General features: G+C 31.8%; 6 protein-coding genes and 1 non-coding gene across 7 annotated transcripts; 3 read left to right on the top strand and 4 right to left on the bottom strand.

The window, feature by feature from the left end:
• Nucleotides 1-15: 15 nt before the first annotated feature.
• Nucleotides 16-3,592, top strand: PPL_00937 (uncharacterized protein; the record flags this gene model as incomplete). Its single annotated transcript, XM_020571956.1, has 10 exons — nucleotides 16-43; nucleotides 729-858; nucleotides 944-1,240; nucleotides 1,324-1,562; nucleotides 1,714-1,732; nucleotides 1,894-2,233; nucleotides 2,338-2,653; nucleotides 2,716-2,987; nucleotides 3,428-3,553; nucleotides 3,575-3,592. The coding sequence occupies 10 exons, from the start codon at nucleotides 16-18 to the stop codon at nucleotides 3,590-3,592; spliced, it is 1,785 nt and encodes a 594-aa protein (XP_020437814.1).
• PPL_00938 lies at nucleotides 3,472-3,542 on the bottom strand. The gene has a single exon. It is a non-coding gene; the product is annotated as a tRNA-His (tRNA).
• A 167-nt stretch (nucleotides 3,593-3,759) lies between the features above and the next one.
• Nucleotides 3,760-4,829, bottom strand: fbp (fructose-1,6-bisphosphatase; the record flags this gene model as incomplete). The annotated part of the gene is made up of 2 exons (XM_020571955.1): nucleotides 3,760-4,323; nucleotides 4,398-4,829. The coding sequence occupies 2 exons, from the start codon at nucleotides 4,827-4,829 to the stop codon at nucleotides 3,760-3,762; spliced, it is 996 nt and encodes a 331-aa protein (XP_020437813.1).
• Nucleotides 4,830-5,703: 874 nt separating this feature from the next.
• PPL_00935 (uncharacterized protein) lies at nucleotides 5,704-6,796 on the top strand (the record flags this gene model as incomplete). The annotated part of the gene is made up of 2 exons (XM_020571954.1): nucleotides 5,704-5,725; nucleotides 5,853-6,796. 2 exons carry the CDS (start codon nucleotides 5,704-5,706, stop codon nucleotides 6,794-6,796), a joined length of 966 nt encoding a protein of 321 aa, XP_020437812.1.
• A 166-nt stretch (nucleotides 6,797-6,962) lies between these two features.
• Nucleotides 6,963-8,949, bottom strand: PPL_00934 (kelch repeat and BTB/POZ domain-containing protein; the record flags this gene model as incomplete). The annotated part of the gene is made up of 3 exons (XM_020571953.1): nucleotides 6,963-7,352; nucleotides 7,857-8,491; nucleotides 8,565-8,949. The coding sequence occupies 3 exons, from the start codon at nucleotides 8,947-8,949 to the stop codon at nucleotides 6,963-6,965; spliced, it is 1,410 nt and encodes a 469-aa protein (XP_020437811.1).
• A 761-nt stretch (nucleotides 8,950-9,710) lies between these two features.
• PPL_00933 (saposin domain-containing protein) lies at nucleotides 9,711-10,513 on the top strand (the record flags this gene model as incomplete). Its single annotated transcript, XM_020571952.1, has 2 exons — nucleotides 9,711-9,788; nucleotides 9,857-10,513. 2 exons carry the CDS (start codon nucleotides 9,711-9,713, stop codon nucleotides 10,511-10,513), a joined length of 735 nt encoding a protein of 244 aa, XP_020437810.1.
• A 139-nt stretch (nucleotides 10,514-10,652) lies between these two features.
• PPL_00932 (uncharacterized protein) lies at nucleotides 10,653-12,232 on the bottom strand (the record flags this gene model as incomplete). Its single annotated transcript, XM_020571951.1, has 2 exons — nucleotides 10,653-11,493; nucleotides 11,574-12,232. The coding sequence occupies 2 exons, from the start codon at nucleotides 12,230-12,232 to the stop codon at nucleotides 10,653-10,655; spliced, it is 1,500 nt and encodes a 499-aa protein (XP_020437809.1).
• Nucleotides 12,233-13,104: the final 872 nt, after the last annotated feature.

The following is a 13,104-nucleotide window of genomic DNA, read 5'->3' as shown; positions in this document are numbered from 1 at the left end:
TTTCAAGTGTCTAACATGATCGCATCTTCGATCAGCGACGATGGTAAATCAGTCACTCTATCTAAAAAATATCTTATATAAAAAATAAAATAAAATAAAATAAAATAAAAAATTGTTTGGTTTATGGTTACCAATTTTATTTCTTGTTATTTGATTGAATGGGTATTAGTTTGTTCGTTGATTATGTAGCATTGAGTTGTTCATCAAATAACCTTTAATGAAAAATGGTATATCTCATACTAATGATAGAAAATAATAAATGCCGGATGAATATTAATTTATTGAAAAAAAAATTTTAATAATTGTCGTGGGTAGTCAACCCCACTTACATTTAGTTGCAGGAGAAGGACTTTTGAAACTAGTTTTTTTTTTTTTTTTACTTCCAAAAAATATTAAATGATGGGTGAATGAATATTAATTTATTGAAAAAAATAGGCATATCTCATACTAATGGTGGAATAAAATGTTTGTTAAATTAACTTTAAATTTTTGAAAAAAAAAAATGACCCTCTCTCATATTAAAAAAATGAAAAAAAAAAAGGAGATCACGATAACCCCAAAATAGTTATTAGAATAACCAGCTAATGAGGGAAAATCTCAACTTATTTTTTCTTCCCTCATTAAAATTTTTTCAGGATAAAAGCACTTCTATTTAAATGTCTTAAATGATTTATATATGTATCAATAAATCATGAATATTTATAAAAGTCTAATTTTTGTAGTTTTAGCATTAACTTCAGTGGTCGTTTCACAAGATGATCAAGTTCAAGTTTGTGGTCGTTGTTCACAGGGCACCATTGAACGTTGTGCGGTTCAAGGAGATCTATCTTGTAAGAATGTTCCAAATAAAAGATGTTTGTAAGTATTTTTATGATAGATCAAAAGAAAAATCTAAAATTTCAATTAAATTTTAATTTTTTTTTTTATTATTTAAATTGAATAGAGATTTTTCTTTTTGTGGAAATGGTAGTTTCTATATAACAGGAATCAACAATTCACAAGTTATTGGTACCTTTTATCCATCTCGTTTCGATTGTTTTCAACAAATGAATGGTAGACCTCTTGCACAAAATTGTAGTAGTTGCGAAGACAATTTCACTTTATTGTGTCCATCCACCAATAAAACAACAACTGGAACAGTCACTTTGTCTACAAGTTGTAACTCAACTGGTGGTACCCAACCATGCTCTTCAACTGATGCTCCAACTGTAAAAATGGTAATTCCAGTAGGTAAATGCTTGTAAGTGTACAAAAAATTGAAGTAATTATATAAAAAAACCTTTGTTTATTAATGATAATTTTCATTTTATTTTTAAACTATAGCACCTCTAAAGATCCATGCAGCGGAAATACAGGATTGAAAACATATTTGATCCAATACATTGATGAGTATAATGTTGCATATGGCTATGAATTTAACTCAATGGATGAATGTACTTCAAATCAAAATCAACAATCTTTATCTTGGGTTTGTAACACTTGTATAGATCCAGGATTTCATATCACATGTGACAAAACACCAGTAACACCAACTCCATCATCTACCACTGGCTCGAATGGTAGTAGCTCAAATAGTTCTTTGGTATCACTCTCCTTTGTTATGTTATATGTTTTTTCTATTAAAATTTTCTTTGTATAAATAATCAATCGTTTAAACTAATTTTTTTCAAAGGAATTATTTAAAAAATACTGATATTGTTATTTATTTAATAGATAAAATTAGAATGATAAGGTTAATTTGTTTTTGTTTTTTTTAGATATCGATTTTTTTTGTTTTTAACAATTTTTTTATTTAGTTTTTTCGTAATGTAAAGAACTTTTAATAGTAAAATTGATTGTTTTTTGCATATTCGTTGAGTTTTTAAAAATGAAAAAAATTTGAATTTGAAAAAGTGGTATTATCGTTACACATCTCGCTCCACAACTAGCTAGATTGACAAGTACAATCAGTACCAAATACAGGAAGATCAATCTCACCGATCAGGAGATTGCAGACTTCAACGATATCAAAGCGGAGATATGCTCATCCAGATGTCTTATCTACACTGACGCATCGGACGTTGGATCTGGTCTCATGATTGCCCAGTACGACGACAACAACAATCTCCGTCCCGTGCTATTCGACGCAGGGAAATTTGATTCTGCCCAACGGAACTACAGTGCACGTGATCGCGAGTTACTCTCTTTCATCCATGCCGTTACCAGATTTGGCTATCTACTAAGTAGACCATTTGTATTTCACACTGATCACAGGAACCTGATTTATAATTCCCAGAATGACATGGACAACCCACGACTCATCAGGTGGAGTGAATTCTTTCCAGATTCTCTTTCCAGACATCATACATCCCCGGAAAGGAGAACTGCATGGCCGACTACTTGTCCCGTGTTCCGGATTTCTACACTCCTTGGGACAACGATCTCCACAAAGACATCGTTGCATCATATTCTTCAGAGCTCCCCAAAGCAACTAGAGATTGGTTCCAATCATTCAAACGAAGACAGGACATCACCATTATCAATGATCTTTACTATTGGATCGATGGTGATAATATGCGATTGGTCATGCTCGATCCAGCGTCGATCACGTCAATAATAAACGAAGCGCACTCTTCGCCATTTAGTGGTCACGTCGCTTATGGAAGAATGCTCAGTAAGTTAAATAAGTCATATGTATGGCCAAACATGTGTGACACTATCTCTAAATTTGTGAAGAAGTGTGTCCAATGCCAACGTTCATACATCAAGAAAATCAAAGAAGGATCTTGGCATCACTACCTCTTCCAGACAGACCTTGGTGTGATATATCAATGGATCTATTAGCTTTGCCTGCTGCTGATACAGGCGAAGACAATCTGTTCGTAGTGGTGGACAGATTCACCAAAATGACCCGATTATTCCCATGTCACAAAGATGTCACTGCTATCCAGCTTGTTAATTTGTTTGCACGTGAGATCATTGCCGTATTCGGTGCTCCTTCATCTATAGTATCTGACTCATGGGCGACTGACATTACAGCTATTGAATACTTGGTTAAATTCGATACTGACAGCGATTACATAATGTATCACAACAAATGGATAAATGAAAACACTCTCATTCAATACATTCCAACTATGATAGATTCATTCAACAAACAACAAAAAAAATAAGTAATACTCAACTCTGCTTATTCAATTTCCAATTCAATATTTGATGTCATGGAGGGAGATATGTAACGATAATACCACTTTTTCAAAATTCAAATTATTTTTCATTTTTAAAAACTCAACAACTATTCAAAAAACAATCGATCAATTTTACTATTCAAAGTTCTTACATTAGTTTTGAATAGGTATGATAAATTTATATTAATAAACTAAACAAAAAGTTCTTACATTAATTTTGAATAAACGTTAAATTTAAAAAAAATTTTTAAAAAAAAAAGTTACTTACCGCAGGCGGACAAATGATTTTTAAAAAGGATTTAAGTGCTCGGACCTGGAATCGAACCAGGGTTAGGAGGACCACAACCTCATGTACTGCCACTATACGATCCGAGCATTTGATGATGGTAATATTATTTCCATTACAGGCCAATATTTGGTTCTAGCATCTGATGTTCACCAAATGATTCTCTACTTGGTTTGAATGAGGTTAGTAATTTGTTGGCTTTTTAAACCAAACTCCTATTATGTTAAAAATTTAAAAAAAAATCCTATTAAATTGATTTATAATTTTGTTGGAATGGGTTTGTTTGTTTTTTTATTTATTTACTATTTATTTCTTGTGGAATGATTCAAGATCGGTTACATCATGTGAGCTTCCCATGAATACAGGGTTACGTTGATGAATGGTCTTTGGAACAATATCCAGACATGGTTGTTTACCGTCTGAAGACTTACCACCGGCCTGCTCGACGATGAATGAGAGTGGTGCGACTTCGTAGAGATAACGGAGCTTACCGTTTGGTGATTTAGTATCGCCTGGGTACATAAAGATACCACCGTAGAGCAGAGTACGATGGACATCACTAACCATACTACCGATGTAACGCGATGAGTATGGAGCACGACCACTGCTGCCACTCTTGATTGAATTGACATACTCTGCGGTTGCCTTCTCCCAGAATACACTGTTACCCTCGTTGATCGAGTAGATCGATCCACGTGGCTTAATCTTCATATCGGCGTGAGTCAGTACGAACTCACCGACTGTGTAATCCAATGTGAAACCAAACACACCGTTACCCAGTGTCAACACCAACATAGTAGCGCTACCATAGAGTGCATAACCAGCGGCATACATTTGTCTACCTGGTCTCAATACATCTTTATCTGAGAACTGCAAGAGATAATAGTAATAATTATTATTAATTAGATCATGTAAGTTGTAAAGTTTGATATCAAAATAGTTACATTGGAATCAGTTGATACTTTGGGCCAGATGGCAAAGATGGAACCGACAGAGACATTGGCATCGAGATTGGATGAACCATCGAGTGGATCGAATGTAATGACAAACTGACCGGATTGGTGCTCTGGCACTGGAATGATTGACTCCTCCTCTTCAGAGACCATACAGAAGACTTCACGAGTCGACTTCAAAGCGGTCTTGAATGCATCGTTGGCAACGATATCCAACTTTTTGACGTCTTCAGAGTGGACGTTGGTAACACCGGCCAAACCAAACAACTGTTCGAAACCGGCTCTCTTTATAGCGTTCGATGTGATCTTGCATGCCAGAGCGATACCACTCATCAAATTGGCAAACTCTACTCTATTGATCAATTTACTGTGTTCCTCTCTTAACAACCATGTATTTAAAGTAATAAGATTTGTATCACACATTTTGTTGATTCTGTTTTGTTATTGTTTAGTAGTAGTAAAAAAAATAAAAATAAAATAAAATAAATAGTAAAAATTTTATATATTAGTTTTTGTAAATTCTATTTATACATATAAATAAATATATATCAAATATTATTTACCTTTTTTTATTTTATTTATATATATTTAATTATTTAAATATTTATTTATTATAATTACTATTAATTAATGATCATTAAAAAGGGGTTTTAAAACAAACCTTTTTGATATAAAGTTGTTTATTCTATTTTGTTTTTTTTTTTTTTTTTTTTTAATTACTACCACTTCACTTCTTCTTCTGGCATCACTCATCATTGTTAAAAATATCATCAAAAATTGGGGGTAAATTTCACTTGCGCAAGTGTTTCGGGAATTAATTTAAACTTGATCAAAATTCCAGACTCTTTTATTTTTTTGTTTTTTTTTTTTTTTTTTGACAACTTGTTGTTTCTTTAATTATTTATTAAGTAATAATTACTTTATTCTACAATATTTTTTTAAACCAATAATAATAATAATAAAAATAAAGTATCATTTTAACATTATTAGTAAAATGTGATTAATTAGTTTATGATGTTGTTATTAAATGTTGTTGTTGTTAGTTTCTTTGATTGTTTTGTTAGCAAAGATTTATTTATTGAATTGGTTAATTTATTTTATTATTGGTAGGGTATTAATAATATTATTCTATTAGTTACATTCATTTATTACATATGAACAGATAATTACATGTTATTATTTACAAAGTTAGATAGTTTTGTTAGATAGTTAGATTGTTAGAAGTTATATAAAGATAGATAGTGAGATAATTTAAAACTATAATAAAAAAAATAAAAATAAAAAAAAGATTAGCAATATGACAAAATCTATTAATCCTGGTATTTATTAAATTAAACGATGAGATTCCTAACTTTTTAGATTCTATTTTCTTACTTTTAATTTAAAAATTTATTTTTGTTTTTGTTTGATTATTTCTTTTTTTTTTTTTTTTTTTTTTTTTGATAGTACCCATCGTAGATTTAACAGACGACATATCAGATAGCGGTCAATATAATAAAAAGACACCCTATACATACACTGGCTTGGTTCATCCAACAAAGAAATCAACTACACTGAAGAGATCATTCGATGGCTCTAGTGAAGATGCTGATCTAGAAGTATTTAGATCAGAGAAAAGAGAGAAAATATCATCTCCTTCAAAGTCACAATCATATCATTTCTCACCAATTTCAGTCAAAAAACAACATCCAAAAGAAGAAGAAGAAGAACATGATAGATTTAGAGTAGTACCACTTGAAGAGGAAGAGGAAAAAGTTATTGATTATAAAATTATAGATCAAGAGTTGAATCAAGTCGATGAGAAAAGCAATTATGAAATGATGAGTGATGATGATGATGATGAAGAAGAGAAAGAAGATGAAAAATATATAATTATTAATAATAATAATAACGATAATAACAATCAACTGGTGATTATCCAGTCAACAAATCAATCTCTTTTATCTCCATCTACAAGTTACAATGAACAACTGTCATTCGATAGTGGTAGTAGTGAATATGGTGGTGATATTGAAGATGGATTCTCTGACCTTGAAGGGCTATCCGATACTGAAGTTCAAGAATCATCCCCAGCTGGTGGATTAGAGAGTATCCAACCAGAGAAAACAAATCAAGACCTTCTGGTGACCAGATCTGGTGGTGCAGCTGTTAGTGATATTAGAAACCTCTACTCTACCATACTATGTTTTATATTCAATAGCAAATCATATCTTACCAAAAGATCACCAACATCATCAACAACATCTTCTTCTTCAGAAACATCAACATCAACATCATCGTTTAGTCATCCCAATGAACTATTGGTAGAGGATGCCAATCTGGATGACTCTATTCTCCTACAATGTTTTATTACACTCTTCATTTTTATACTATTCCATGTTTTAGATTGAATATCAATATCAACACCAATACCAATATCAACATCAATATCATTATCAATATCAATAGTTATTATTTGTTGTAAATAAAAATGTAAATATTTATATTTGTTTATTTTAGTACAAGTAAATGTCTATTGACAGATTGTTGTTGTTGTTGTTGAGATGAGCTTAATTATTATTTTACAATTTTTGAAGATTCTTGATTATCATTTGACTTTTGATTTAATGATGGATCTAAACAATACATGATCTCCAAGAGGAATGAGGAATCCACATCGTTCAATGTTCCGGTGGCCAATACATCCTTGTGATTCTTGGCGATGTAGGTAACACAGGTCTGTCTAAGACTGGAAAGTTTATAAAAGTCTGCTTGTTTGTAGAGTGCGACTACAGTATCAAACTCGATACCCTCGATTGCCTTGGCTTCACAGATAGTCTTGAGTCTATCGATCATATACAAATCAGAGAGATGCAACAGAGGGATACAATTGTCAAGAGTGACAATCGTCTCGTCACCCGAGTAGATATATCGCAACATCGATTGGAACTCTGCGAATTGCTCGCTCTTTATGACAATCTCACGTTCGCCCGACTCTTTCAAACCGGAGGTGAACATCGATTTGAAGTACTGGTTACGCACCGAGAGAATATTGCGGTGTGCGTGGATCGGCTTGTCCTGAACGATGAACGTTACGTCGCTAAAGTAATCTTGGGCATTGTCAAACAACTCACAGAAATCGTAGAGCAATCGATCCTTGGGAATGTGAACTTGCGATGGGAATACAAACTCCCAGATATCGTTGTAGTAGCAAGAGAGGTAGGTTCCACCGTACAACAACAAACGCGAACGTCCTCCACTGTCGAGAACGATCGAATTGCAACGACGACGCTTGGGTGGCGCTTCACATGGAATCTCTGTCCACTTCTCGGTTTTACAATCAAAGGTGAAGAGATCACGGAGGAATCCACGCTTGTTGTATCCACCGTACAGATAGAGTTTATCGTCGAACGAGTTGATGGTGTGAGAGTGGCGGTCGGACGGAACCACTTCCTTGGGTGCAGCGCTTACCAATCGCCAAGTCTCAGTCTCGAGATTCAAACGCCAGAGATCGTTGTTGGAACGTCCCGATTGGTCGTATCCACCGAAATAGTAGATGAACTTCTTGTCCTCGGAAAGTCCGTAGCTGGCAGCGGCACCAAGTCTTCCAAACTGTGGTGAGTTGATCTGTCGCCATTTGTTGGTGGTGATATTGTACACCTCTGTAGTATTGAAAAACACTGAGAAGATCGATCCTTTTTGGTAGACGGTTTGCGATCCACCCATAACATAGATGTTGTCACCGACTACCACCGAGGAATGACCGTCACGTGGTTGATGCTCGCCAAGCGTCGTCCATTCATTCGTGAGGAAATCAAACTTTAACAGTGAACCGATCGTTTTGAATAGCTTCTTGGTGTTTGATGACCAGAAATACGATGACTTTTCATCTTCGTAGATACCTCCACCGTAGATATACATTGCATTCTCGTGGACAATGGCAGTGTGCAACACTCTACTGGTGACAGTGGTGCATGGTAACGATTGCCAAGCCATAGTATCAAGATATAGTCTTTGAAAGTGTGAGAACGCTGACTTCATCTCACTACCAACTTCACTACCACCAAACAAATAAAGATATCCTTGATATTGTACTAATGTATTATCTTTAATATAAAATGAAAATAACCAAGTTAGTAAATAAACAAACAAGATCAAATATTCTAAATAATATCTTACCAAATCTTGGTGTTGGATTGTTTGAAGTTGGAACAATATTCCATTTGATTGGTTTTATTTTATCTTCTGTTGATTCTACTACTACAGATTCTGAAGTTGTTGTTGTTGGTGGTGTAGTTGTTGTTGATGTTGTTGATGTTGTAGTTGTAGGTACGGTAGAAGTTGAAGTAATCGATTGATTTGAATCGGTAACAAATGATACATTCGAAGTAGATGACGGTGAATTTGTTTGATTGTTAACATTAATATCTAAATCTGAAATATTAGATGTTAAATTAAAATGTACATTTCCATCTTGTTGTTGTTGAGTTGTTGATTCATTGTTATTATTATTATTTTCATCAATATTATCTCCTACAACCAAATACTCATTGATCGACTCCATATTAAATTAATTAATAAATTTACAAAGAAATAAAAAAAAAAACAACAAACAAACAATTATAAATATAGATATCTATTAAATGTAATTGATAAATGAGCTGATATCAACTCTTAAATTAAGTTTTGTTTTATTTATATTAAAGAACTGTTCCATTTATAGGTACCGGTCAATCAATGAAAATATTTATGAAAATTTTTGAGAATTCAAAAGTATCAAAATGAGAAATGCAACGTTTTTGAAAACATCGATTTATATGTTTTGTTAAAACCACCGGTGCACTTGTTTGTTTGTGGTAATCTAATCTACTTCTTGTACAACTAAAAACACATCTGATTTGCTTAGGTTTCCATTTAAATTGTATTACTATAATTTAAAAAACTCTATACTCTTTATTTTTAATAATAAAAATATTTCTTTTTTTTAATTTATTTATTACTTTTAAAAAAATAAAATAAAATCAATTTAAAATATAGAAATTTATTTATTCTGTTTAGTTTCTTTAATTAATTATAATTCTAAATAATATATATTATTCACCAATAATATTTGCATACCAGACACTTTGAAATTTACTTTGCAAAAAAATATAAAAAGCTGGTTTTAAAATTTTAAAACCAGGTTTAAAATAGACAATCTTAATCATTATTGTTATTATTATTATTTTATAGATTTTCTTCTCTATAGTAAACTAAACTATAAATTGATTAGATCTAAAATGTAATTATTAATCAATTACCAATCAAATACTATTTAAAATTGAAATGAAATTAATTCTATCACTATTAGTTATCTTTACGATTTTGGCATCTGTAAGCCAAGCCTCTAACGATGGAGCAAAGGTATATATTAACTAAATATCTATCATTCATTATAATAATTAATTAATAATTAACTTATTTTATTAAAGTGTGATCTATGTCAAATACTTGTTAGACGTGCAGAGATGATGGTTCTAAAGAATGAAACACAACAACGTATCATCAAGTCAATGGAGAAGACATGTTCACTCTTACCCGCTAAACTCTCACGTCCATGTGTTGCATTGGTAGATTTCTATGGTCCACTCATCATCCAAAAGATCATCCATCACGAACGACCAAAGTTGGTTTGTCAACAACTACGTATCTGTGGCGTTAACGGCCAATGTGACGACAACGACAGTGATTTCACTCTTGACGAATTGGCAGAGGTTTTGGAAGAATACTACGAATTGGAAAACTATGAATCCGAAGATGTTGTTGATTTCGAGAATGATGAAGTTGAATTTGTCACTGCCGAGAACTTGAGAAAGTGGAAACCACATATTCCAGGAAAGAATATCATCAAGAAGTACAAGTGCAAAGCATGCAATTTCCTTGTTTCGCGCGCTGAGCACATGGTAAAGATCAACAAGACAGCCCAAGAAATCCAGAGCCATTTGGAACACTCTTGCAATACCTTTGGTGTCAAGCCAGCCGTCAAAGTTTGCAAGAAGATCGTACACAAAGCAACTCACAGTATCATTAATGAGTTGAAGAAGAATACTTCACCAGGACACGTCTGTAAAGCTATTAAGATGTGTTAAGATGATGTGTGTGTATATCTAATTTACTCTGCTATCATGATTCAAACACAACAAAATTTGTAATAAATAAAAATTAACTTGTTATATACCAACCAATCTAAACTTTAATGTCTAAATAGAGTTGTAATTGATAATAGTTTTAAAATCTAAATTTCTTTATTGTTTTGTTATCTTTATTATTATTACTATTACTATTACTATTAATTTTGTTATTTTTAGTTGAACTATCTTTACTTTTTAAGAAACTTTCTAATTCATCTGTATCATCATATACTATCTCTTTTTCCTTATTATTACTATTATTACCATTATCGTTAATATCAAAAGATTGTTTAGTACTATTACTATTTACTTCTTTTGTCTTGTTATCAAGATTAAAGAATTTTCTTTTCTTTTGACTGTCTTGATCTTCTTCTTCATCTTTATTCATTGATGAACCACCAACACCTCCACCACTACTCTTTAGTAATGCCTCAATTAACTTATCTGTTGATTTACCACCGCTCTCATCTTCTTTAAACACTGATTTAATTGACTCTAGTAATTGCTTGTTTTGTTGTTCTTTTTCTTGATATCTTTCACTTATATTCTTTATATTAAGTACACTTTGATTATTCACTGTTGTTGTTGTTGTTGTCTCTGTTGTTGCTGTTGTTGGAGTCGTTGAACTAGATATAGATGATGTCGATTCAGAACTAGAAGTAGTAGGAATATCAGTACTATCATCACTTTCTTCTAACTTGTCTAATTGTAAACCTTTAATATCGATTGAAAGTAACTTGCTATCGAATCTATCCAACAATTTCTTTATATCATTCTTTATATATGCTTGATTTGTCAATAGTGACATTTGTTGTATCTTTGTAACTGCACCGTCTCCACTCATTAAATTATTATTTGTATTAGCATAGCACCAATATGATAGATTTGAATTAGCATCTACCAATGTTTCCAATTCACATTTACACCATGATATCGATCTATTATTATTAAATTATTAAATAAATGATTAGTTTCATATTCTATTCTATTCTTTTCTATTCTACTCCTGTGGACTTACTTTTTAAGTTTAGATATATTGGTATCATTGAATACAGAGTTATTTGAAGTAGGTGCAAAATGAGATAGTACAATAATGTTTTCACCAGTGAATGAATATGATTGTATCAATGTCTTTAGTTGTTTGACATCGTTCTTATTCCAGTTGTTTTGATCTCTCATTGATGATGCCGGTCTGTCGTTGTCGCCTTTGATCGATTCATAGTCGAATTTAAAGTTTGGTGGTATATCGAAAACAGGTGGAATAAAAGGCCACATAGTGCTACCGATGATCACCCACTTGTCATTACCATTGCCATTACCATTGATATTATGTTCACTCAGGTTGTAATCGCTGTTGTTTAGAAAGTGTACATTGGATGAATCGATTGACTGACACCACCTATCCAATTGTCTGTTGGTCTGTTCGAATGTCATACCACCAGAGTACTCATAGACACCTGCCACCAAGAAAGTAAGACGGTATTTCGATGATAAATACTTTAGCAATCGGTAGATAGGTGTTGTACCATCTGCATCCTTCTCCACCACACCAACATTGCCTGCTAACAAAATTATTGATTCTGCACATTCATCTTGATCAGTTTCAAACAATTTGATAACACTATCATAGTTATCTCTGTCTATATAAATATCACTTATTAATTTTATTTTTGTCATATTTGTTGTTGATTAGTTTGGTGGTCAAAAAAAAACTCATCAAATTTTTGGTGGGGAAGGGAGTTGTTTAAACCAAAGTTCATAAACTTTAAAAAAGAAAGAAATTTTGGTTTTATTTATTTATTTATTAATTAATTTATTAATCAAATACAATATTTAATATTTGAAATAATATCTATGTATCTATTTAATAAAATTTAAATCAAATTTTACAATCTTTGCATCCCAGTGTGGAATGGGGTGGTGAATGATGGTGATAGTGTTGTTCAGTTCATGGGATCAAAACCATTATTTTAAATATCATGACAACAACTATGTTTTTTTGTTTGCATTTTTGATGGTGGTTGGTGTTTAAGTCTTTACTGCATCTGTTTAAATACCAACAACAGTAAACAGAGTTTAATCTTTTGACCATTACAAATTCATACTTTTAGAATAAGAATAAAAAAGAAAAAAATAAAAAACAAAACACTTCGTTGCGAAAAACAAAAAATAAATAAACTATTTTAGAATTAAAACAGCGCAAATTTTAAAATAAACAAGACAAGATCAAAAAAATCTGATTACCATGGCATGTAAGCACCACCTGCGTTTTTTGATTATTAAAAAAATTGTGTTCATTTCAAATAAAAAATGAGATTCTGACTTTTTTTGATGCATAGGTTATTATTAATTTTTTTTTGTTATATTTTTAGTTATTAACTTCTTAATTTTTTTTTTTAAAGTATTCACCTTTTTTCTTACATTCCACTTTCATTTCTTATTTTATCAACTATACAAAGAAAAAAAAAGAAGTAATCGATTTGTTTATTTATTTGTGTATGTAAGTCATCTCATCTAAAGATATAATTCAAATTCATAAATCAGAATAA

The sequence above is a fragment of the Heterostelium album genome (genome assembly GCF_000004825.1).
Source record: "Heterostelium album PN500 unplaced genomic scaffold PPL_contig1, whole genome shotgun sequence".
Taxonomy (NCBI): Eukaryota; Evosea; class Eumycetozoa; order Acytosteliales; family Acytosteliaceae; genus Heterostelium; species Heterostelium album.
Note: the sequence above shows the minus strand (reverse complement) of the source record. Positions and strands in the feature narration are given on the sequence as shown.